Raw genomic sequence first — 24,115 nt, 5'->3', positions numbered from 1 at the left:
TATGCATGTGTATTCATGTGTCTTCACATCTCCATCAAACAGTTCCGTAAGAGGAAAGAGGCAAAAATGCTCATTCACTAGGGTGGGCGAGTCTCCTATTCTGAAATATTCAATATGTAGTGAGTTCTCGGCTCGCTTTACCAGAGTGATAATCTTCTCAGACTCACAGAACTGAGCTTTGAAAACAAGTATCCTTTCCCAGTTTGGAGGCTTGTTTCCCCACAGCAGGCAGACTCATAAGCATGAGAATGTCTTCTCTGTATGTATAAACCACTGTTTTACTTATATGTAATACTTATTCAGGCATTAATAAAACATTTTGCTATTTGGATTCTCTAATTTTTTTTTTACTCTGTGTTTATGACATTATTCACAAAAATTAAATGCTTTTATTATGTTAATTTTATTGAACTACTTTTTTTTTTCTTTTAATTTTCTGTTTGGCTTTTGTTTTTAGGATGGACGTTTGAAGACAGGAGATCAACTTGTCTCAGTAAACAAGGAATCTATGATTGGTGTTTCTTTTGAAGAAGCAAAAAACATAATTACCAGAGCAAAGTTGAGGTAACAATTCTATCCCTATGGTAGGATGAGTCATTTAGCACAGACACACACACACACACACACACACACACACACACACACACACATATATATATATATATATATGGCGATTTAGGATGTCTTAAAGAAAGGCTTTTACTCTACTAGGACCACTACCTTTGAATTTACTTTATTGCACTTGTGCTGTAGCCACAAAGTGATTTCTTTTCATTGTAGGTCAGACTCTCCTTGGGAGATAGCATTTATCAGACAAAAATCTTACTGTGGCCATCCAGGAAATATTTGCTGTCCATCCCCATTACAAGGTTCAGAAGACTATGGACCTCAAACCTCAGCATTTCATCTTCTCTCCCCTCCCACTAAAACACTAGTTCCAAAGACTTCATCCACTCCCAAGAATCAGGACTCTACTTTACCTTCTTTTAAAGCAATTCAGGTAATCTTAAATTCCAGTTTATCTATTCAGTTCATAAGTCTCTTGTGTTTTTTATGTTGGTTGAGTCAACATAGAATTGAAATGTTATTAATGATGATTATTAATAAGTTAGTATTTCCATGAAAGACTTTTCCTTTTTAGTTTTTTATTACATAAAACATAGATTTTTCAAGCCAATGTACCTTTTTTTCAGCAACTAAGAACATGGTACCATAAAGATACAACTAGACATCATTCAAAATTATAATGCCGTGTTTAATTCTCTAACTGTTAGCTTCCACTTAATAGAAGATGGCTGTTCACCTATGGATGTACGTGTGTGCATAGGCTAATACTAATCATCCTGTCTATGGGTAGTGCTCTCCTTACCCTCACATGTATATCCTGTGAAATAGTTCATCTTACTTATTTGATTCCTAATAAATGGAGAATTAACATATCTAAAGTAATCTAATTGCTTTCAGTGTGCTACATTGTCTATTAAATCACAATTCTAAAGTAGAATATAGATTCTTTATATCTGTCTTGGGAATAAAATAAACAGGAAATAGATAGACTTTCAGTTATAGGTAACTTCTATTCAAGGCATATGGTGATCAGACAGATTGTTTTCTGTCAGACTATTTCTTTTAAAAGGCAAGGGCCATGGCCTTCTGTTCTGTGATCCTTAGACACTGTAGAGCTGAAAGCATTGTTACTTTCATCTTTGAAACATTTTCTTTGAAGATGAATATACCAAGTATTAGGAGATTCATATTTTTTGGAATATTACTTTGATCTTTTTAACCATTCTATTTATGTTAACATGAGCATCTAGTTTGGTCTTTGACCTACTTTAGAAAATGATGTATCATCTCTTTTATTTTTTTTCACAGACAATACCTGGATACAGTAAAACAGAACATACTCCAGTTACTCCTTTGGACAACAGCCCTACAGATACATCTACTCCAGGTAAAATTACACTTAATACCTATATTTTTCTTCAACCTTTCTTTCCCAATGATGTGCTAAAAATATTACTTAACAGACCTTAAAGAAGGGTACATTATGCTTTTTTTTTCCTTCAATGAATAAAAGAGCAAAATGAATGCATTGGTGCTTTCTGTTAACTTTTGACTTTTGCTGGAAATATGCTTGAACAAAGGGTTGAAATTTTAAGAAGTGTATTATAATAAATGCCTATGAAGCCGTAGTAAAGTACTTAAATTGTTGAAATCAAGTAATAGTCAAGATGCAATTAATTGTCCCTTTACTGAAATACCAATAGGATATACTACTGCATCTTTGAAAACACAGTATAGACAGAACAAAACTTAAGAAAAATGTTTGTTTGTTTGTTTGTTTGTTTGTTTTGAAAGATATTGTATGAATATAAATTAGAAAGGCCATCCATACTTACTTTGATATTGTATTTTTGAATTACCCTAAATGACTTAGTGATTTTAAAACAATCAAATCAAAAATATCTAAGCTACACATAGAAAATTATTTTTATGAAGCTATAAAGTTCTTATTGACTCAAAAATCAAGAAAAATAATTCCTCCACTGAAAATGGCTCTAAAAGTTAAAGTAGACAATTTTTAAACTGTATTTAATGTAACTAAAAGGCTAACTATATATTGTCAAATTACAATTCAGAGTGCAACCCACATGTATTAATTTTTAATACCATTATTTTTACTTAGAGTTGCAAAATAAAATGAACTAGGTTAGATTAAATAGCTACTAGACATGGACAAATAGTATTGTTTGGTGGTAGACCAAATGCTTACCAGGCATGAGGCCCTGTATTCAGTCCCCAGCACCAAAAAAAGGAAGAAAAAGAAAAGAAAAGAGCCACCATCAGACTTCACAGAGCAATGCAGCATTTATCATGTTTTCTCTGATTGAAAGGAGTATTTTCCAATGGGTTAGCAATTTTCAGCCAGAAAATATATACCTTTTAATTACTGAGGTGTAGTGATTCTTGGAAATACTATTAATTAGTATTCCTTTCACGTAATTAACATCCAGTCTCTTGGTAGACTGTTTTTATTTTAAATTGAGAACTCACATGAAAAGAAGACAGATGAGTAAAGCAGATAATAATCCAAGAGGTTAGGGTTGCTCCATGATGAAAGTCAGGGTCCTTTATTCTTTGATTATATTGTAAAGCACTCTGGAAGATCCTAATCCTTCATCCTGGTTTCTTAACTCAGTGACCTTGAGACTGTTGTCTAAAGGGGAAGTCACAGATTAAGTATAATGCAAGTGAAGTGCTTACTATTATGACTGGTCCATGACATTTGCTCATCAGTATTTTTATTATTAATCATATGTGCAGAAACATAAGGTAGCATATAGCCAGATAACATTCCAGAGCACAAGCATGGCTTTAGAACACCAGTGAGAGCTTCTTACACATGAGTCAATTTTATGACCTTCCTTCAACCTCCAAAACTATGATATAGCAAAGGACCATCACAGTATACAAAAACAATTAAAAAAACATTAGCATCTCAAAATCAGACATCATCTAAATCTTAAGGAAGCAGGCAGAAGACCATACTAATTTAAGGAGGCACCATGAGCCAGAGCATAGAACTCAGATAAGTGAGGCGCCAGAAGACACTAAGAGGCAGGTCTGATGACAGCATAGGTCTTGCAATCTTGCAATAGTAAGTAAAGGGAGATTTGTACCAATGATTGTAAGAAATTTGCTTTATTTTGGAACCAGAAAATAGTTAATGAAAAATATATTTGAGCAAGTCATTATTAAAATATTAACGTAAAATATTCTTCTAGCATTAACTCAGATCCACTTTTTATTTCTAGATAAATATGGTAGTCAAGATATTAAATGGGGTATTACACAGGATAGGGAGTAGAAAAAGCCTCAAAACTGACTTGAGATATCTTGCACGTGTTATGATTTCTCTGTTGTAAGTGAATCAGCATAGTTTTTATCCATGTTAGCTCCTTACATATCAGCTTCCAGACCTCCTTTAGTCAGTTAGCATTCACATTAGTTTTTTTTACTAGGGTGACCAATACCTGACAAAGGCAACTTAAGGGAGAAAAGACTATTTGGGCTCACAGTTCAGGGGGAATCATGAATCCATTGTGGTAGGAAAGGCATGGCTAAGAAACATGTGGAAGCATGTGGGAAGCTTCTCACGGTTACCCTACCAGGTTCCATGCAGGACTGAAATCAGAAGTGAGCATGAACCATCAAACACCCAGCCCTCCCAGCTTACCTCCACAAACTGGGTCCCACATACCATTGTCTTTATAACTCCCAAAACCTCCCCAAATAATCTAGTAGCTAAGGGCTAAGTATTTATATTATAAGCCCACTGGGATATTTTATATTCAAACCATTGAGGAATTTATTTTTAAAATGTAAACAAGTTTTAATATTAACCCCAACAAAAATGAACATAAGATACTCTGTTTTTATGTCAGTTATTTGCTAGTGTAAAATCGCCTAACATTTTTAAGATCAGCATTATACATTAATATATTTAAAAATTATTGGTCCATGATATAAATTAATCTGAGAATTCAGAATAATTTACTGTGGCAGTAAGTTGGACAATATAATAGTTTGAGTGAACTACAAGTAAACTGAAGATGTTCCTAAGGGAATAAGTATTATTATGTTTGAAGTGTGGCAAGACTTAATTCTTTTATCTCAGTCTTTTAAAACTCCAACAATACTGATAGAGAAAAGTACCTTCCAAGGCTTTATGGAATTAATTTTAAAGTGTTGATCATATTCTTACAAAATTTTTTCTTTCTTTTTATTCTAAAAAGAAAAGAAATAGAGATCCTAAGAATGATAAAGTCTTTTCCTAGAGAGAAGCGAAGGGAAGGTTGAGGCAGTTTAAAGAAAGAGGGAGTCCCTAGCAATTGAGGTTAAACTTCAGTTATTCATGCTCAGTTAGCCTTGACTGAAACCATAGATAGGTTAGCTTGGGTCCACAGATAGGTTAGCTTAGGGTAGTGACCCTTAACTGTAGGTCACTGTAGGTCAGCCACCAACCTGAAAACAGGTCTCAAGATGAAACCCTGAAGTTGAAAAATGGAGTTTTCTTACCTGTCTTTGGACTTTCACTCCATTTCAGCCCATGATAATCTTTTCTACCACACTGTAAGTTTTATATAGAGTTACTCTTAATTGATAAAAGCAGCAATTTAATATTTTATAACCTCATGACCAACAATTAGATGTCATGATAACAAAAGAGTTTTTCTTGTTGTTACCAGAATTGTAAAATTTCTGTCACAGTAAAAATCAACCCTTTTTGAGGTTTAATTCCATTTGGAGCTAAAAGTCAGTGACAATTTTTTTATATATATACTCTTAACACCTATAAGCTATATTAAAGATTTTGCATAGAATGTTGAGGATGTGTTAAAGGTTTAGAGGAAGACTCTTTATTTTCATATGTGCTTCTTATGTTCTTAAAGAGAATGCAAATCATTTTGTACTTAGAGACAGATGCTCTGAGAAATTAAAAAAAAATTAAAACACTGCATAAAGATGTGACATTTCAAAAAGTTTTTTCTCTTCCTCTTGTTTCTATGTAGAACTAGTAAAATACCATTTAAGAGTGTATTTAGAACAGTGACAACTTAGATAGGAAGGATTGACACAAATTGTAGAAATTTGTCTCTAAAACTGTGGCATATTAAATTGTTTCTCAAGGGCTGGCCTCTTGTTGCACCTAATTTCACATTCCTAAAAACAGGACAAAAAGCATATCTGCATAATTAAGCTGTATTAAAAACATACAGGGAAATGAGTGAGGACTAGCTTTCCTTTAACTCTTAAAAGTCCATTTTTGCTGCTAAAAGTCCGGTCCTTCTGTAAAAGGAACAGGATTTTTAGCCTAGAAACTTCCTTGTCCACATTGTCCTTCAGTGCATGTTAGAAGCTGCACTTAGAGTTTTCTAGAATACTTCCACAGTTCCCTCAGCAAGACTGTCTTTTCCAGTCAAGGAAATACCATGGTCTTTCTGATTCTCAAATATGATTTTTCTTTCTTGAACAGAGTTTTTTTTTGTTTGTTTGTTTTGGGTTTTTTTGATGCTGTTTGTTTGGATTTTTTTTTAATCTTACAGTTCCAAGGGCACTGTGATGAGGACCATAAGGGGCTAGGTATCTGTCTTTAAGTTAATGTTTCCGTGAGACTTCATAGTGCATAATTGACTATGCTGCATATTATATCCTTCAGAGCTCAAGTAAAGCTGATTTATGTGATAGGTTTTAGACTTAAAGGGGAAAAAAATCGTAAAAACAAAAGTAAGACCTGCCAACTGTTTAACCAGAATTACTTTTGAACAGCAGGAGCCCAGAACACATCTTGTCAAATGAAAAGTTCTATAACAATTAGATTTCTAATTAATGTATACCCTGTTGTCTCCTAGATATTGCTCCTGCTTGGACTGATGATGATTCTGGACCACAAGGAAAGAAGATTTCCCTAAATCCTTCTGTTCGCCTTAAGGCAGAGAAACTGGAAATGGTAAATCCCTTAAAATCATTTTCTCCACAAAACAGTAGGAAAGAGCTGTGTCATTCTTGGAGAGGAGAACGTTGTAGAGCCATGGGTTTCTTGGAGTCGCTAATTTAATTAAATGAATGAAGCCATCTTAGAAGTACTCTCTACTGAAAGAAAGAAAAAACAAAAAGCCTTGCTCAGGTTGTCTTGTAGGCAAGTTTGTAGGGCATTTTCTTGATAAATAATTGACATGGGAGGGCCTAGCCTACATAGATAGTGCCCACCCTGGGTAATTGGCCCTGGGTTATATAAGAAAGCAAGGCGAGCAAGCCATGAGCAGCAAGTCAATAAGTAGCACCCCTCCGTGGCCTCTGTTTTAGTTCCTGCTTCCAGATTCCTTCCTGGAGTTTGTGCCCTGACTTCCCTCAGTGATAGTCTGACCTGAGACTTGTAAGCTGGGATAAAGTCTTCCTTCCTGAGTTGCTTTTGGTCATCGTGTTTACAAGAGCAATGGAAAACTTTCACTAAGACACCAGCTTAGCCTGTTTGGCAAGCTCTAAACTAATAAGATATCCTGACTCAAAAAACAAGCTGGGAGGTAAGGTTACCGAGGAATAAGCTGATATTGTCCTCTGGAGTCCATGCATGGATGTGTATCCATACATGCGTACCCACATACACACACAAAGAAATACATGTTAGCTTACAAGATGCCATCAGAATTAGTAGCCTTCTTACACTGCAGCAGTATGTGCAAGGAAGTAATGCAGCATTGTTCGCTATTTTAAAAAATAAAGGATTACTAAATCATGAAGAACACAATCATCAGGTCCACATGAAATGCAAAGAGATTACTGCATTACACTAGGGCACTAACAGACAATCCTAGGAAGAGTAAAACACTGAGAACATTATGTGCAAGAAACAGAAGATGATTAAAACAGAAAAATTAAAGGTGAAATGTACTTTAAAATGGTGAGGTGATTGAGGAGCTGAGGAAAAAACTGTACCACATCTGGATACAGTGCAAGAACTCAACACTGCCTTCTCGTGATAATTATAGACAATGACTTTCATGTTTGTAGAAGAATATGAAATTGCATAGCTAGAATAAATACCTTATAATTAGAATAAACATCATAATTATTCTAATCTCTCTCCTTTTGCTTAGTTCCAAGTAGTACCTTTCTCATCACCAATTTAAATCTTACTGTTGTTTAAACGATGATCAAATCTACCTCTTTTCTCAGAATTTTCTGACTATGATAGTTTACATATTTGTAACACTGTCATGTTGTATTGCCTTGTAATCTTTTTCTGTACCCTGTTTTATTGGTAAGATTGGATATTTCTTCACCCGTAGTACCTACCGGTGTTTTCTGTTTTGTTTTGTTTTTTGCTTTGTTTTTGCCATATAGAAGAGAACATACATCTTTTTTCAGCCGTTGCTGGTTTCCAGGAAGAAGCACCCGTAAACAAAAGACAGTTCAACAAAAGGAAACATTGGGTTTTGCTTCTCCCAGAAGCCTTCAGCAATGAAAACCCAAATAAGCGAGGCAACCTGTGTACATTTATTAGACTAGTTTTAGAAAAGAGAGTGGCCAGTGGCCAGTGTTGTAGAAGGATGGCTAGGCAATGGGGAGAGGTGTGACCTAATAGTAAGAGAAGGGGGAACTTCAAAAGGCTGCTTCAGTTAACAGTGTACTGTTAGAACAATTATAAAAAGCATACAATAGATAGAAAATATACAGCATGGTAAGCTGTGATACATTTTATATACAGATAACTTTTAAACACAGAACACCATATAGAGTAAAATGTATAAAAATATGTAATGGATTTGAGTTTATACCATATTCAGAGGAAAAAATTCTGGAAAAGCACACAAATTGTTAATAATGATTGTTCCCATAGCAGTGATTCTCCACATCAAAAGTATAATTTTCCTCTTCAGAGGACACTTGGCAATTGTCAATAGTGGTTGTCAATAGTGAAGACCATACCCAGATTCCCAACCAGGACTAAAATTTACATCCTAAAACTCTGTGTCCTAAAATTTAAATAATATTTCAAATAACTTATAATTCAACTTTTGCTAGCAAACATTAAAAAATATATCTCATTTTAGTTATTAACCAGAGGACTTCAAATTAACAACATATTTGATTTCTGATATGACAAAATGAAGATATGAAAACAAATTTTGTTAAGGATTTAGAAAGCCAGGATTGTGTGTATGTTGCTGGCATGTGTAAATGAGTACACACTGAAGAACAGTTCAGCAGTAGGAAAGTTGGTAACTTGCCCTGTGGCCTGCCATCTCCTCTTACACACATTATATAGTAGAAAAATTTACCTGCATCTATAGAAGGAGAGATGTATAGTGTTTTATAGTAAAAAATGGTGCTCTATCCCTCAGATATGGATGATAAATTACAATTTATCCATTCCATGAAATACCACAAAGTACGTAAACTACATATGTAAGCAGTATTGAACAATTGTGAAATCATTAGGTTAAGATAAAATTAATGTATAGTTATTATTTTAGGTTAAACTATTTGTGTAAAATTTTAAAAGCACAAATTAACGTGTATATCATTTAGGAGACATGTTTTTACATACTAAGCAACATTAAAGAACAGACAAGAAAGTAGTGACCTTAGGATAGCATTTACTGTGAAGAACAATAGAGGAAGTTTTCAACTCAATTTATAGTTTTATTTCTTGAAAACACGAGTAGATTTTAAACAAATATCATTGAATATTTTAAGATAGCCAAGTAGTTAGGCGTCCTTTGTGTTTTTTTTTTAATTGTGATTTTTTTTAATATGAAAATATACAAACACTAAAATTGTTCTTGAATGTTATGTAAACAGTACTTAGGGCTTTGATAGGATAGAAGGACGGTAGTAGACCCACCTTAAAAACACTTGAAGAATCTTTCCTGACACTCTGCCTTCTTCCCGGTATCTTTGCACTGTGTCCAGTCAGGTGCGTGCCTGTGTGATAAACAAATGCTTTAATGCTTTCAGTGGTGATGTGTCCTCTGTACACTTGCATTAAATAAAATACTGTACTTATTGTAATCATTTACACATTATTCTCACCCTAAAGACCATAAGAATTTTGAGGCTAGAGACTGTATGTTATTTGTTGATATCATTGCACAGAGGTATGTGTAAGCACCAAATAAGTATTTGGTTAAAGAAGTGGTGACTGTTTGAACATATTTCAAGTAGTGAAGATATTTGTCAAGGATAATTACCCTTAATTAATTTGGTTTACCATTTAGCCGTACTGTGACTGACGCCATGTGGACTCCAGCTGGAATCCACTGACAGGGCAGTAGTCAGTTCTTGTGCATTAAAATTAGTATGGGCCGTGTATACCTAGAGGATCCTAAAAAGGAGCGGTTTCCATGGAAATGTGATGTTCTTACCATAAAGAAGCCCAGAAGAAAACAACCAGAGAGAAGCACAGAAGCTCCAAGTATCAGATCCACATTCCAGCCTCTCAGATAGACTGCCTATTCCACCATCATTGTTGAGGCTCCCTGTTAGTCAAGGTGGCTGATCACCTCTTCTCCTTCCTTTCTCCCCTTTTATTAAGGCCAGGGGAGAAGCACTTCCTCTACTTTTGATAGGAGACTTCCTGCATGTTCTGTAGCACTTCTGAGTTGGCTGCCACATAGCCCCAGGACCTCATCAAGGGGCAAAGTGTATCTTAGCTGAAAATTATTGGTGGTTCTGTTTACGGCTAAAGAACATGGGAAGGACAGTGGAATACAAGTGAGAATTTCTACATTTTTATTTTAAAAGCAGATGTTACTTTACCCAAAGAGAAGAGCTGAACAGAGAAATGGGTGTCAGGGAAAACGTTCTTATTTTCTGTTTGTGTAAGTGTAGCCCTAAAGCAGCCACAATTAATAATATTTTCCATTTAACCCAATTCTATCAACTTCGTTTATGTTCTCAAGATAACAACCAATGCTTTTCATGAGGTTTTTTTTGGGGGGAGGGTGTTATCTATAAATTTGACTTCAGTAATTATTTTTTCTTCTGCAAAATCACATACACTATAACATAATTCTATTTCTGGTCCTACAGCTATATATGTAAATCTGGCATCAGCCAAGGTATGTGCCATGGTGGTGGGTGAGTGACAGATACAGGAAGGTAATTGTTTATAGGTGTTTAACCTGCAAACCTTCAACAGACTTACCATGGGATCTGATTCTGGTCACAGTTTCCCTAGATGATTTTGTTTTCCAAGATGATTTTGTTTTCCACTGCATTGTAAAATGTAGCTCTAGTGAAAAGTTTTACCCCAGTGGTTTGAAAATTGCTTCACATGAGTCCATTTCCTTCCAGGCTCTCAATTACCTTGGTATCCAGCCAACAAAGGAGCAACAGGAAGCCCTGAGACAGCAAGTCCAGGCCGACTCAAAGGGGACTGTGTCTTTCGGAGGTAGTGCCTTAAGTGCATCCTGTTGTATTATCACAGACAGTTGGTAGACATTATGGTGACCTGTTTTCATTGAAGAGAGCTTTTCCTTAGAGGGAGAATGAAAGTTTACACCATGCTACTTCATATTCCATAATTGGTGCTTTAAAAATGACTCTTGCTCCTAACCTGGCTGGGTCAGCAGAAGGGAGACCTTTGTCAGAACCCATCAGCTCTTAGTATCATTACTCGATCCCATTCTCGTTGCATGTTCTATTTAGTGCATAAATCTTGGTTTAATAATATGAAAAGAAATAGTAAAATATAGAAATTTCAGTTTCACTACTACAAAGATTACATCTACCTCCTTTTTTTAGCTAGCGGAATAGGAAGTTTTTGTCATACTGCATAATTATTCTTAGAGATGACATAATGCACCAAGGTTTCTACTCTTGGCATGTTGATGGTTTCTCAGGAGCTTTATTACACATCTATATTTATTATGGCTTTTATAAATATGCATTTATACTTTAAAATGTAGCAATTTCTTCTCTTTTTTAGTAGAATAAATCCCCCCAAGTGGTCTGGAATTTTAATACCTACCACTAAGAAGATATCTATCACTAAGTAGTTATTTTCTAAAACCTGTTGCTATTTGTCTATTCTACTCCATAGTAATATTTGAATATGATGGCTACTTTCTAGTCCTCATAACGTTTGTTCTGTAGTACACATAGTGAATGCAACATTGTATCATTATAAAACATCTCTATTAAAATAAAGAAATTCATCTTTTATTTTTGCAATGAGAAAAAAAGATATTTGGGGTTTCATCTTCTCTTGAAAATTACCCCCCCCAAATAATAGTAACAGGAAACAGAAATATACATACCACAACAACAACCTCCCCCCAAGTTTCTAAAGACAGAAGAGGGATGCAGAGAGAGCAATAAATATACCAGAGTACAGAAGCAGGAGAATCTGACATGTGAAGGTGGTGACCTCACAGGGCGAGGAAGCTGGTGTGAAGTACGAGGTATGACTGTAGGCTGGTTGACTCCGTGCATTAAAATCAGTTCTTAGAAATGTCTGATGCAGATAGTTTTCCATGCTGCTATTTTACCTTTCTCAAGCAGTATAGCACCTATTACGCCCTTACATTTCAATGGGAGGAAAGAGGTATATCTCATTGAGAAGTTAAACTAGAGATATTGTGTAACTATACATACTAGCAGCAAGGGAATTTGGGGACGTCTGTGGTGAGTCATTGCTTACAACATGTACCCAGATGCTCAGTGGCATTTGCATCCATGTTTATAATCATTGCAGGGTAGTTAAGGTGTGGTGTGTCTCTGAAGAATCTAAACAAAAATGTCAGCAGGCCTCCAGAGTGTTTTTTTCTACAATAAAATAATCCTGCTAGTTGACAAAGCAAATTATGCACACATAATTTCCAACCAGCTTTTCTAGTCCCTCATTAATTGTTAAATATAAACTCAAAATCAAAGGCTTCTGAACTTTGATAAGGTCATATAAAGTACAGAGCCTAAAAATATCAAACAGAAAAAAGAAAAGAAAAATGATAGATAACATTAGATAATGAAGATAACATTAGACAAACTAATATCCTTAGAAAGACAAGAAAGGATAATGTACCCATGAAGTCAGAACAGTAGTGTGTAGTCAGAACAGTGGACATTTGTAAGGCCCCTTTGAAAGTACAATGTAATAGCTACAATTACAACTCACTGAGGATACATAGAGGAGTGGGCCATAACAGTGTCTGAAAGCTATGGGCTGCTCTGATACTTGCCAAGTTGCCTTGGTAAATTTAGAAAGCCTGTCTCAGGTCTGATTTGCTCATCTGTAGAACAGAAAAAGACCTGCCTCAGAGGAGGATGAAGAACTCAGCACATACGGTGGTTACATAAACATTGACTGTTACTGTCATTGTCAACCCTTATATTCTTTCAGCCTGAAAAGTCATGTCATAATATTCCTTTTTTTTTTTTTTTCAGAACACTGTGTACATAATGTGAGAATTGGGGAATTAGATGCCTGTGTTATGTATTTACTTTATTGTATCTTAACTGAATTAACGTGACAAAGCTAACTGGAGTGAGATAAAAATGGTTCTCTATTATTTAAATGTGTATTATATTTACCTGTCACTTTGGTCAATACTGTTTTAGGATAACTTGTGTAAGATAACCTGAAGCTCATTATTTCAACTTCCAGAAATATTTGTTTAGATGAAATTAAATGCTATGTTCTTACCAAAACCTGTTCGTTTTTTTAGATTTTGTCCAGGTCGCCAGAAATTTGTTTAGCTTACAGTTGGGTGAAGCAAATGTTGGTGTCCGTGAAATCTCCAGCATCTTAGACTCACAGGTAGAGTATGCTGTCTCTCCAGCTGTTTTGACTGAACGAAGGGCACAAGTCTTGAGTGTTGTGGGTCATATACGATGCCCTTTCTCCAGTCTCCACTGGCTTTTGTTAATTCATTTTAAGTTGTTTAGTTATTACTTACGTAAATGTGTGTGCACGTAGGTGTGGGAGCTCATGTGAGTTGAGGTATGCATGCACACATTTGTTCGTATGTGGGAGGCCAGAAGTCAGCCTTGCTTGTCACTACTCAGAAGGTAAGCACTGCTTCGTTTAGACAGTTTCTCTCATTGGCCTTGGGCTCAAGTAGGCTAGACTTGCTGGCCAGCTAGCCCCAAAGATCTGCCTGTCTCTCCCTTCCCAGTGCTACCAGCCCTGGCTGATAGTTTTATATGTGTTCTAGTGATCAAGCTCAAGTCCTTAGGCTTGTATATCAAGCACTTTACACACTGAGCCATCTCACCATTCCCTAGACTGTTTTTTTTTTTAACATAGTATATAAATGTTTTTTTAAACATAGTATATACAAATGGGGATTTGACTTAGTAAGTAAATTACATGCTAACAAGCATAGAGACCCGAGCTTGGATCTCTGGTACTCACATAAGAAGGAGAACTTGAACACCTCTAATCACAGCCCTCAGTTGGCAGACAGGATCTCTAGAACCTTGCTGACCAATTGAGTAGACTTGATGAATTCAGTGAGCCCTGATCTCAAAACCATGCTGGGGAAAAGTTTTTCTGCCTCCTGTTTTCTCAGCACCACTCCCCACCCCCAATCTCCCCACCTCCACCCTATCTTGTCTTTCATCCCTCAGTTCAGTTGTATTGGCAGTTCGCCATGTGGGGGCATGCCTTATCATTAGTAAGCAACACGGAGTCACATGTGTGCCCTTTCTAGTCTGCCTGGACTCACACTAATATATGCATAGAAAAGTGCCTATAAGTTCATAACTTGTTAAATATTCAATCTGAACCATTCCCATGAAAAATAATGTTAAGGAAATACATAACATATCTAAACCCACAGGTAACTCCTCTGTGTGTGTTGCATTTCAGTTACTAGTGAATGAAATCCCTACTCTAAAAGATTACGACAACCATACTTGGGCTTTCTAAAACAAAACCTTGTTAAAAGCTTCTTACTTTTTCTCTGAAATATATTTTAAATGATTTTTGTCATGTTATTAAATATTTATGATACCTACTTTATTGGAATTATACTGCATTTATAGAATGGCTTGGTTATGAACTAAATTTGACTTTCTTTTATTTATATCATTGTTCTTGTTTTGAGAAAAGTGTGCCATGTTCTATGTGCATCTTAAATATTTCTATCAGTTTACCAAATATGCTATACTTTGTGATATTATTAGAAAAGAATTTTTGTTTTTTATCACTAGTTTTAATTTTACTAGTGTAACTTTTCTTACTATAATGAATTGCCTAAGACAGATTAGATTTATCTTGCTGCCAGTTCTACAGTCACAGATCAAAGGGCAGGATTGTAGAGTGAATGAACCTCTGAGAAAGGCCTATAGGACAGAGGCTATCACAAAGGGAGGAGTCTTAATGAGAATAAGTGAGCACGTTTTGAAAAGCCGAAAAGCAATGACCTTCACTAGGCTTTACCTTCTGAAGACCCTCCACCTCATCATTGCACACTGAGGACCAAGTCTTCAAAATATGAATCCTTCAGGAACGAAACACATCCAAACCACAGCCAGTTGCTTTTAAATGATAGTCTTATTGACAGGAGGTGTCAATACTGGTATTTATTCCATGTGTCTAGAGGTTCAGGGTCTGGATATATGATTAACTTGTAAAAACAAATCTGGTCTTATTTGAAGATTTACTCATACCATTTTTTAAACACTTCAAACCACTTTTTAAATTTTATATATATATATATATTATACATATGTATGCATGTATGTATGTATTAATGTACTTTTTTAACCACTGGTCATTTTACACTCATCACAGTCACCCAAAAACCTTGCTGTTCAGATACTCTAAGGACAGTACCTGGCTTTCTCAGAATGAAGACACAGATGTATTAGGAATCCTGTGGCATTTAGCAACAACTGAACTGTAGACCCACCATCTGCTGATACTGCCCTATGTAACGTTCCAGGCAGCTGTGTCTCTTACTGCTAAACAGTTCTCAAGGTTGATATGCCTACATGTCAAGCAGAGGCAGGGCTAGTCCTCGATGTGCCAGTGAAGTAAAGACCTGTATGAGCACGCAGGGCTTTTTGAGCAGCTGGAAAGCAATGCACATGCTCTGAATGAGTAATTTGTTTCCTACTCACCAGCAGGATTTTAGGGCAGATAAGAAAGAGTGTTGTCAATCTGCAGTACTTTGAAAGCAAAAGCACCATACTGATGGCAGTTGTGCAAGATGCTCTGCGTGCCAATAATTTCCTGTCGAGACTGTAGATCAAAATGTTGTGCAATAGTAATTATTAATGAAATTGTATTAGTTGCCTTCTGCTCATCATCACACAGAGGATTATTGTCAAGTGTGAGCTTTCCTTTTTAACTCCCATTGAATCCATAAGAATATATTTCTTCATCAGTCATATGTACAACGAAAGAAATCTCTCAAAGCACAGACTGAATTCTCATTTAATATTATTGAGTTCTATTTTATTAAAAATTCCATCTTGCAATTCATGAGTGAATAAAATACCACAATTTTAAAAGCATTATATAAATCACTGCTTATTAAGTAGCTTGCCAAAAACAAAGGGATCCAGTGATCCTTTATTCATATTCGAGGTATTGGAGTGAGCTTTTGATTTAAACAGAGCAATAATGGGGTCATAGGCAGGAAGTATGAAAAATTAAGTAGTCCTGGTCACCCACCCATTGGTGCCTGAGCTTTTCGACTACAAGGTGGTCCTTGGAAGTCATCAACACAGGAGACTGGTGCTATAAGATGATATACTTCAAAGAACAGGCTCTGTGTTGTAGATAGTTATTTTCATTCTGGGGTGGTCTGTCCTGTAGGTTGCTTGTTACTTGGGAGCACATTTAGTCACTTGTCTCCAGTCCCAATTCCCTGGACTGTAAGGCATTTTAAGAGGAAATATTAAGGACAGTGACTTGTCTCTATATTTTCAGCTTTGAGGGAGGTAATGTGATTTAGGTAGGCAAAGTAAAGAAGGAATCTGATCTAAAGTAAACATACAATGTAATGGAACAAAGAACAAACAAGCCAAATGTTTAAGCCTAAAAATGGGAATAGTATCAGGGGATAGAGCCCTCTTTCACGTTGTGAGTCTCCTAGAAAAAAGAATTTTAAAATGGAATCAGAAACCAAAGTCTGGGTCATTCTCACTGGCATTTGAGAGGGAAAACATTATGGCAAGTAAGTTGGAAATCTAAGTTGCCATTAGAAGGCAAGCAAGGTCCACCCAAAAAGCAATAATGCCTTTCTGCTAGGCTTTACCTCTTAAAGGAGTCAGAGGTCACTAGATTGGGGTGTGTGGGAGACTTAAGACAAAATGAAAATGGCATGAGAATTAGAAGCAGATATAGGATTCTAGCCAGTGTCTAGAGAAGGGAGATGGACTAGGGAACAAGAGAAAAAGTTACGGTTTCTGCATCAGAACTCAGAAGGTGAGCAGGCTTAGCAGTGAGGATTTGCAGGCAGCTGGTTGAAGAGGCGCTTATGGGGTATGTGAGTACACATCTCATGAAGAAGTTGCTATTCCTCTCATTTTTGTCATGCCTTCAACTGTAGGTTTCTGTCATCAGAGTACTGAGGTTGTAAAACAAGTTTTTGCCCCTCATTACAGGAGGCCTGGCCTTGGCTAGGCAGGAGCTTTTGCTGTCCACATCAAAGGAGGATATTGTCATCAAACTGACCAAACTACTTATGAAGAGGGTTACTGTCCAGAAACCATGCAATTTGCATCAGAAAATGTTAATAGGTTGTTATTCGTATGTCTCAAAGTGGATCTCCAAAACAGGGCATACTTGCTGTCAATATTAGGAAAACGTTTCCACCCATGGACCATACCATTTTACCACAGTGCTGACAGAGATATGCACATGTCGCCAATGGTGCTTGAAAAGCTGATGGCAACAAATGGCCTTTTTCGTTCCTTTCTCCCTACCAACCACCCCCTACAAGTCCTCCTTGAGGAGTAAGGCCCTTAATAATCATCGGAGGGAAGGTGGGGATGTTCAGTTCTTCATCTCTTGCTGAGTAGCACTTTAGATATTCCTACTCCTTACTAAATAAGAGTGGGCCACAGGAGCAGAACAGTAAAAGGCAGTCCATTCTCTATCCAAAGGTCCTGGCATCTGATTTTCTTTATCTGGGGCACTGACTGGATTCTCTGATGCATCATCACCCAATAGTTGGGTTTTTGGATTCTGGTGGGGGGCTTAGAAAACACAGATGCAATCAGATAGATTAACTACAAGAGCTGAAGTGATGGATCATGGGTCCACAAATTCATTTATGCATAAGTTTGCCACATAGGATGATCTGTCTGAGAAGATCTTCAATTCTCTTGTGGTCCACCAAACATGTGTAGCAGTATGAGACACAGGGTCTGTGTTATAAATAAAAGAATTTAAAGGTGAATTTAGAAGGAAGCTTGAAGATCTTTTTATTGGAGTTGAGAGAAAGCAACAGTCAAGACCAGCTGGGGATTTTGGCAGCTGCCAGAGGGAAGTGGGTAAAAGGATGAGAAAGGTAATGCTTCTGAATTAGAAGTCAGGAAAGCAGAGAGGTTCTGAGTGGAAGTCTGTGACAGCCTTAAGAGCGAATGTTGCTAGTGTTAGGGCAAGAAGGACTAGGATTTAGGATGGTGTCTAGAAAGGGGAGGAAAATAGAGAAGAAAAACTTGCAGTGAATTTCTGCTGCCAACTGTGTCCTAGTTTGTTGTTTCTTAATTGGTTGTTTTATTTGCGGGGGGGGGGGTTGTTTTGTTTTGTGTTTTGTTTGGCTTTGTGCGTTTTTTGTTTTGGGGGGTTTGTTTTGTTTTGTTTGTGTGTGTGTTTTTTGAGAAGCTCACATATAGTTCTGGCTGGCCCCAAATTCAGTATATAATCTAAGCTACCCTTGAGTTCCTGTTCCTATTGGCTCTGTCCCCAGGTGCTGGGATTATAGGCATGCCCTGTCACATATAAATGATGAGATTCAGTAATGATGAGTCTACAGCTTGTTGGATATCTGTCGTGTATTTCAGGTGAAATCACTACTCAAAAGTCTCTCATGTGATTTTCTGGGAAGTTCCCTGTGTTCAAATTATCTTGTTCTGTTGCTCTCTTTGTGGAGTTCCCATCCCCTCCAGCTCTTACTATTTCCCACTTCTTACATAAAATTCCATTCACTCTGCCCATCAGTTGGCCATCAGGCTCAGCATCTGCTTTGACAGTCTATACTGCAGAAGCTTTCAGAGGCCCTCTGTGGCAGGTTTCAAGGTTGTTTCCTGTTTTCTTCTGGCTTTCAGAGGCCCTCTGTAGCAGGTTCCTAGGTTGTTTCCTATTTTCTTTTTCTTCTGATGTCCATCCTCTTTGCCTTTCAGGATGGGGATTGAACATTTTAGTTAGGGTCCTCTCTTTTGCTTAGTTTGTTTAGATGTACAGATTTTAGTGGGTTTATTCTATGTTGTATGTTTATATGAGTGAGTATATACTATACTCCAACCAAGGACTATTCGTGGAGATGACCTGGAACCCCTGCACAGGTGTAGCCCATGGCAGTTCAGTGTCCAAGTGGGTTACATAGTAATGGGAAGAGGGACTGCCTCTGACATAATCTGATTGGCCTGCTCGTTGATCACTTCTCCCTGAGGGGGGAGCAGCCTTACCAGGCCACAGCAGAGGACAATGCAGCCACTTTTGATGAGAACTGATAGTCTAAGAACAGAAAGAAGAGGAGAACCTCCCCTATCAGTGGACTTGGGGAGTGGCATGCATGCAGAAAGGGGAGGGAGGGTGGGATAGGGAGGGGAGGAGGGAGGGGCTTATGGGGGGATACAAAATGAATAAAGTGTAATTAATAAAAAAAAAGAAAAAACTAAAAAAACAGGTAAATAAAAGTGCTTTGGAATAGATAGATAGACAGACAGACAGATAGATAGACAGATAGATAAAAAAAAAAAGTCTCTCATGTGGTTTGAGTCAGCTTCCATTCTTACCTGGACACGAGCCTCTGTTTTAGCCATCGTTCTTTCTCTTCATAACTAGGCTCACAGTGTGTGTGCTGTAACTTGCTCTTCCACTCATCATGTTCTCTGACTCAGATGTCTGGCCTGTCACCTTTTTAAAGAGGAATTGCTGACTCAGTATATGTTAGTCCTGCTTTTGTTTATTTGACAGTGAACTTTTGGATTGAGGAGACTGTGGCATTTAGAACCCAAAATACAAGTATCTTGCTGTGATTCTAGTCATTATTTCTCTACTAAAAACTTCACACGGTGTTACACCTGCTGCCAGTACAAGGTCATTCACAGACAAGACAAGTTGGTGCCCACATCCACCCCCAGCCCAACTCCAGACTAGGCAGCAGACTGTCATCCATTATAATATGACCCTGTATTAGTCTAAGCAAGTATCATGCATGGATTATCTTAAAACACCAGTGACCATGCTATCAATTTCCTGAAGGAGATTTTTCACAATTTAGGCTCAGTTTGGTGAATTGCAGCCACTATTTGAACAAATGACATAAAACTGAATGAAAATAACAAACTGAGTTGTATGTGATGAGACTAATATTTTGCTTTCACTGGGTCAGGATATAAATGATAATTCCCACTGAGTCTAAAAGTTTACTATCTTCTAAGGACCCATTTGTTTTATATTAGATACATATTGATGAAGTACAACGTTGGCGACGTTGTGTTAGGTGCCATGGCACATGCTGTAAATGAAGATAGATAAAATTTGCTTTGTAGAGCCATGCACACAAATAATTACAACTTTAAAAGTGTATTATATAGTAACATCAGATTAGTGGCATTATATGTTCCAAGGGAAGCAACTTTCAGGGGAGGTTTATAACAAAGTTAGCATTTGATTTAATTTGTAAAACAAAGGTTGAATTTAGTCTTCTTAAAGGTAACCAAGGAGTTTAGAGGGAAGTTGGGTGCAGTGGTGTATGGCTGTACTCCTAGTACTCAGGAGATTGAAGCAAGTTCATGACCAACCTGGGCTACAAAGTAAGATTCTGTCTCAACACCCCAGTGTCACCAACAAAAAAAAGATAAAATACGATTGTAAGCAGAAGGCAATCTTCAAAAACAAAAAGATAATTTTATGCAAACTTCCGGGAACCATCCCATTCCTCTCCTAGTTAAGATGTAAGAATAGAAAGCCACTAGATATAATGTGGAATTTCAGAACGCACATAAGGCACACACAGAAAAGGCAAGGTGGGTACCCACATCACATCCAGCACAATTCCAGACTTGGCAGCAGACTGTCCTCAGTATAGTATGATGCCATATCAGCCTAGGCAAGTCTCATGGACGGATTATCTCTACAGGAGAGAACTTTTCAAGACAGCTTGAGGCTGTAGACGTTGCTCTTGCCGAGAATCTGGGTTCACGTCTCAGCACCAACATGGGGTACCTATACCTCCAGTTCTGGAGGATCTGTTTCCCTCTTCTGGCCTCCAGAGACACTATACAGGTGCTACATACACAAACAAGCTCACACATGTACACATAAAATAAAAATATACATGTATACATTTAAAAAAATAAATGTTTATCTTTTAATAATATAAAGTGTAAGTAACATCAGTATAAGGTTAAGCTTAAGAGAGAAAATGTGTTGTACATTAGTTTCCTAATATCCAATCAAACAACTCAAAGTAAAACCTGAATTCCATCATGGAGCAAAGTTTGAGGGCAGTAAAAAAGGACTTTCTGTTCTCAAGGTTAGCATCTGATGCGTAACTTCTGTATTTTAATGTTGACAGCTTCTTCCCTGTGATTCTCTAGAAGCAGATGAAATGGGAAAACTTAGACAAGAAAGAGATGCTGCTCTGGAAGAAGGGAGTGTGCTTAAGGTAACCCATCTCCTTGGCATCCTTATATTTCCTTCCAAAAAGACATAATCCCATGGTGAATTCTCAAGTATTGAGGCTCATTTTTTTTTTTTAATGAAACTGTGTTAGTATCAAATAGGCTGGAACCATTTGTTTAATTGTCTTTAGAGAGTTATCCTTTAGGTCACCACTCACTGATTTTCACTCCGTGATAAGCACATAAGATCCAGTGTGTCCAGTGGGTTTTCCTCTCATGTCTGATCTGGCTCCTCTTATTCCTTTTGTCCTCTCATATTGGTGGCCACAGCAGGTGTAGCTGAGGAGCCAACAACTGAGCAAGCTGTGACAAATTTGAGTCCTCTGGTATTCATAGGAAAGGCATTTGTTTCCAGCTGCAGGGTCATGTCTGAGGTACGTTGTGTTTTGCTAACACAATTTGAAAAATGAAGGCACTGTGCTTTCAAGGGAGAACAAATCATATATGCTCCAAATACATGATAACATTTTGATTCTTTCTCTCTAGGGGCATTCTGTTCTTAATGGAATATTAAGTTAAATCCTGACTTTTACAATAATCCATTATATGATTCAAGGAAAGCAACATAACTACTTTATGACCACTTTATCATAAAAATACGCATTTTTAAATACTTTGTTAGTTGAAGTTCTCTAGTTATTTAATTTACTTTTATTGGTATAAATTCTTTATTCAAAAAAGAAATACCATTCTCTTTCTACTATTGTCTTATAATGCCAGTCTTTAGAGGAAGCCAACATTAAAAAATTTTAAGCATATCCTCTCAGAGTTTCTGAAGACAGTCCAAACAAATCACATTACTAAAAAGTGAATGTATATCTGTAAAGGTCAGAGACATATGGGAACTGCTGTACCTTCCTTAATATTTATCTATAACCCTAGAACTACTATAGGAAAGTGAATTCTTTAAGCAGTTTTTTAAAAAGTAAATGCATGTTAACTCATGCATAAATTAGTTCTTATAGACCTGCTTTTTTACAGCTGGGCTTCTATTTCCCATGATTCAAGCCAAATCCTGGGCAGTTTCTACCACAGGGCTCCCATGTCTTCCAAGGTAGAGATCTCCTCTACCAGCTGGGTCTCCTGAAGGGATTTTAGCTAATTCTCTGTTAATACACATTTAGTTATCTGTAGTTTTCAATTATCAAAACTAAGTCCAGGACCACAGAGGTGTCCCAGCAGTTGTGAGAGCTGAATTAGGTTCCCAGTGTCCTAATGTTCCAACCCTGGGGAATCAAACTCCATCTTCTGAGCTCACAGTAAACATACACACAGTAGATACGCACACATGAAAATGAAAGTAAATCTTCTAGTAACTTTGTAGCTGTGTGGGAAGGCAGTTGTGAAAGTTCACAGTGAATCTGTGAAAGTGGAATTGCAATATTCAAGTATACTAATGTAAAACATTCTGTATATTTCTCCCAATTTTCTTTCATAATTCTTTAGTAATTCATATTCCTTCTAGATATAAAAGAGCTTCTCAAAAATATGATTATATTTTATAACTCTGAAATCATCATCTTTCTATGAGTTGGTACACCTAAATAAAAATATAGAATTCATTTTATAAATTATTAATTTCTTCTTACTGTCTCAGAACAATACTGTATTGTTGGTCACATTGGTAAGACAATATTTTTCAATGTGATCCATCTTTACACAAAGTCCATGATGTCAGAGTTTCGGAGGTTCTTGGATAGTTTTCATTTCCCTAAAGTTTATCATTGTTAGATTTAATGGTATATTTTAAGTTTTATTTGAATGTCAATATTAATTGCTAGACTTTTAATTTAAAACTGTTTAAGTCATACTCATGTAACATTTAAACAAGTGTCCCCTGAGGAGCCATTCAGTCAAGAACACCGTTCAAGTTCATGAACTGTAGTTCAGCATATTTTAATGTTGCAAAACCTAAAGTCCCAGAATAAAAAATAAAAAATAAACCTTTAAATTTGCTTTCATTATTTTTTTTTCTCTGAGACCCATGTTTTTTTAAAGATCCATAAGGGCTGGAGAGGTGTCTTAGTGTTCACAGTGCTTGTTACTCATACAGAGAATCTGAGTTCTATTCCCAGGATGCACATCTGTAGTTCCAGTTCCAGGGAATCCAATGCCCTCTTCTGAGTGATCTATGCAGACACCAAGCACACATGTAGTGCACACATACATGCAGGTTAAACACTCAACACACCTAAAATAAAATGAATAAATGTAATTTTAAAATACAAAGTTGTATAAATAGCATATCAAGCAATAAATATTTTGCTTGAGGTAATTTTTGCATTTCCAGTTATTCTACCTGTTTTATTACAGGTATCTACACACAGAGAGAGACATGCACACATAGATATGCACACACGTTCAGACACACACACATAGACACACAAAGCAGCAGAGCTTATTAAATGAAGATCATAGAGTAGAAATGGTCTGCCACCACTCATCATCCTTTGACAGCTCTAGTCTTTGTGTCTCACTTGAGGTACAAATAAGTAATTTTAGGCTTCTGGCTAATTTTCATTTTATGGAAGTGATCCTTGTTAGTGTTATGGGAGTTATTTAACTCAAAGACTTTCACAGAATTCAGATTGTTCCTGCTTTTCACAGAAGATTAGAAATAGATGCATTTCCCATTTACAGGTGCAAAGAAAAACAGCACAACACCAAGAGTGAAAGTGTCTTGCAGAGCGTGAACACACAGAAGGGCCCACTCTCTAGGCTGCTGATCTTTGGCACA

General features: G+C 36.7%; 1 protein-coding gene across 1 annotated transcript in view; it reads left to right on the top strand.

The window, feature by feature from the left end:
- Stxbp4 (syntaxin binding protein 4) overlaps positions 1-24,115 on the top strand; it is a 144,024-nt gene that overhangs the window by 31,002 nt on the left and 88,907 nt on the right. Inside the window, exons 6-12 of the mRNA XM_055620476.1 lie at positions 458-564; positions 781-1,000; positions 1,876-1,954; positions 6,417-6,514; positions 10,864-10,960; positions 13,236-13,327; positions 21,273-21,362. Of these exons, the coding sequence (XP_055476451.1) occupies positions 458-564; positions 781-1,000; positions 1,876-1,954; positions 6,417-6,514; positions 10,864-10,960; positions 13,236-13,327; positions 21,273-21,362 (783 nt within the window). The remainder of the gene's footprint in view (positions 1-457; positions 565-780; positions 1,001-1,875; positions 1,955-6,416; positions 6,515-10,863; positions 10,961-13,235; positions 13,328-21,272; positions 21,363-24,115) is intronic.

Source organism: Psammomys obesus, unplaced genomic scaffold (genome assembly GCF_907164565.1).
Source record: "Psammomys obesus unplaced genomic scaffold, mPsaObe1.curated_primary_1811, whole genome shotgun sequence".
Taxonomy (NCBI): Eukaryota; Metazoa; Chordata; class Mammalia; order Rodentia; family Muridae; genus Psammomys; species Psammomys obesus.
The sequence above is the reverse complement of the archived record's forward strand: the minus strand, read 5'-3'. Positions and strand labels throughout refer to the sequence as shown.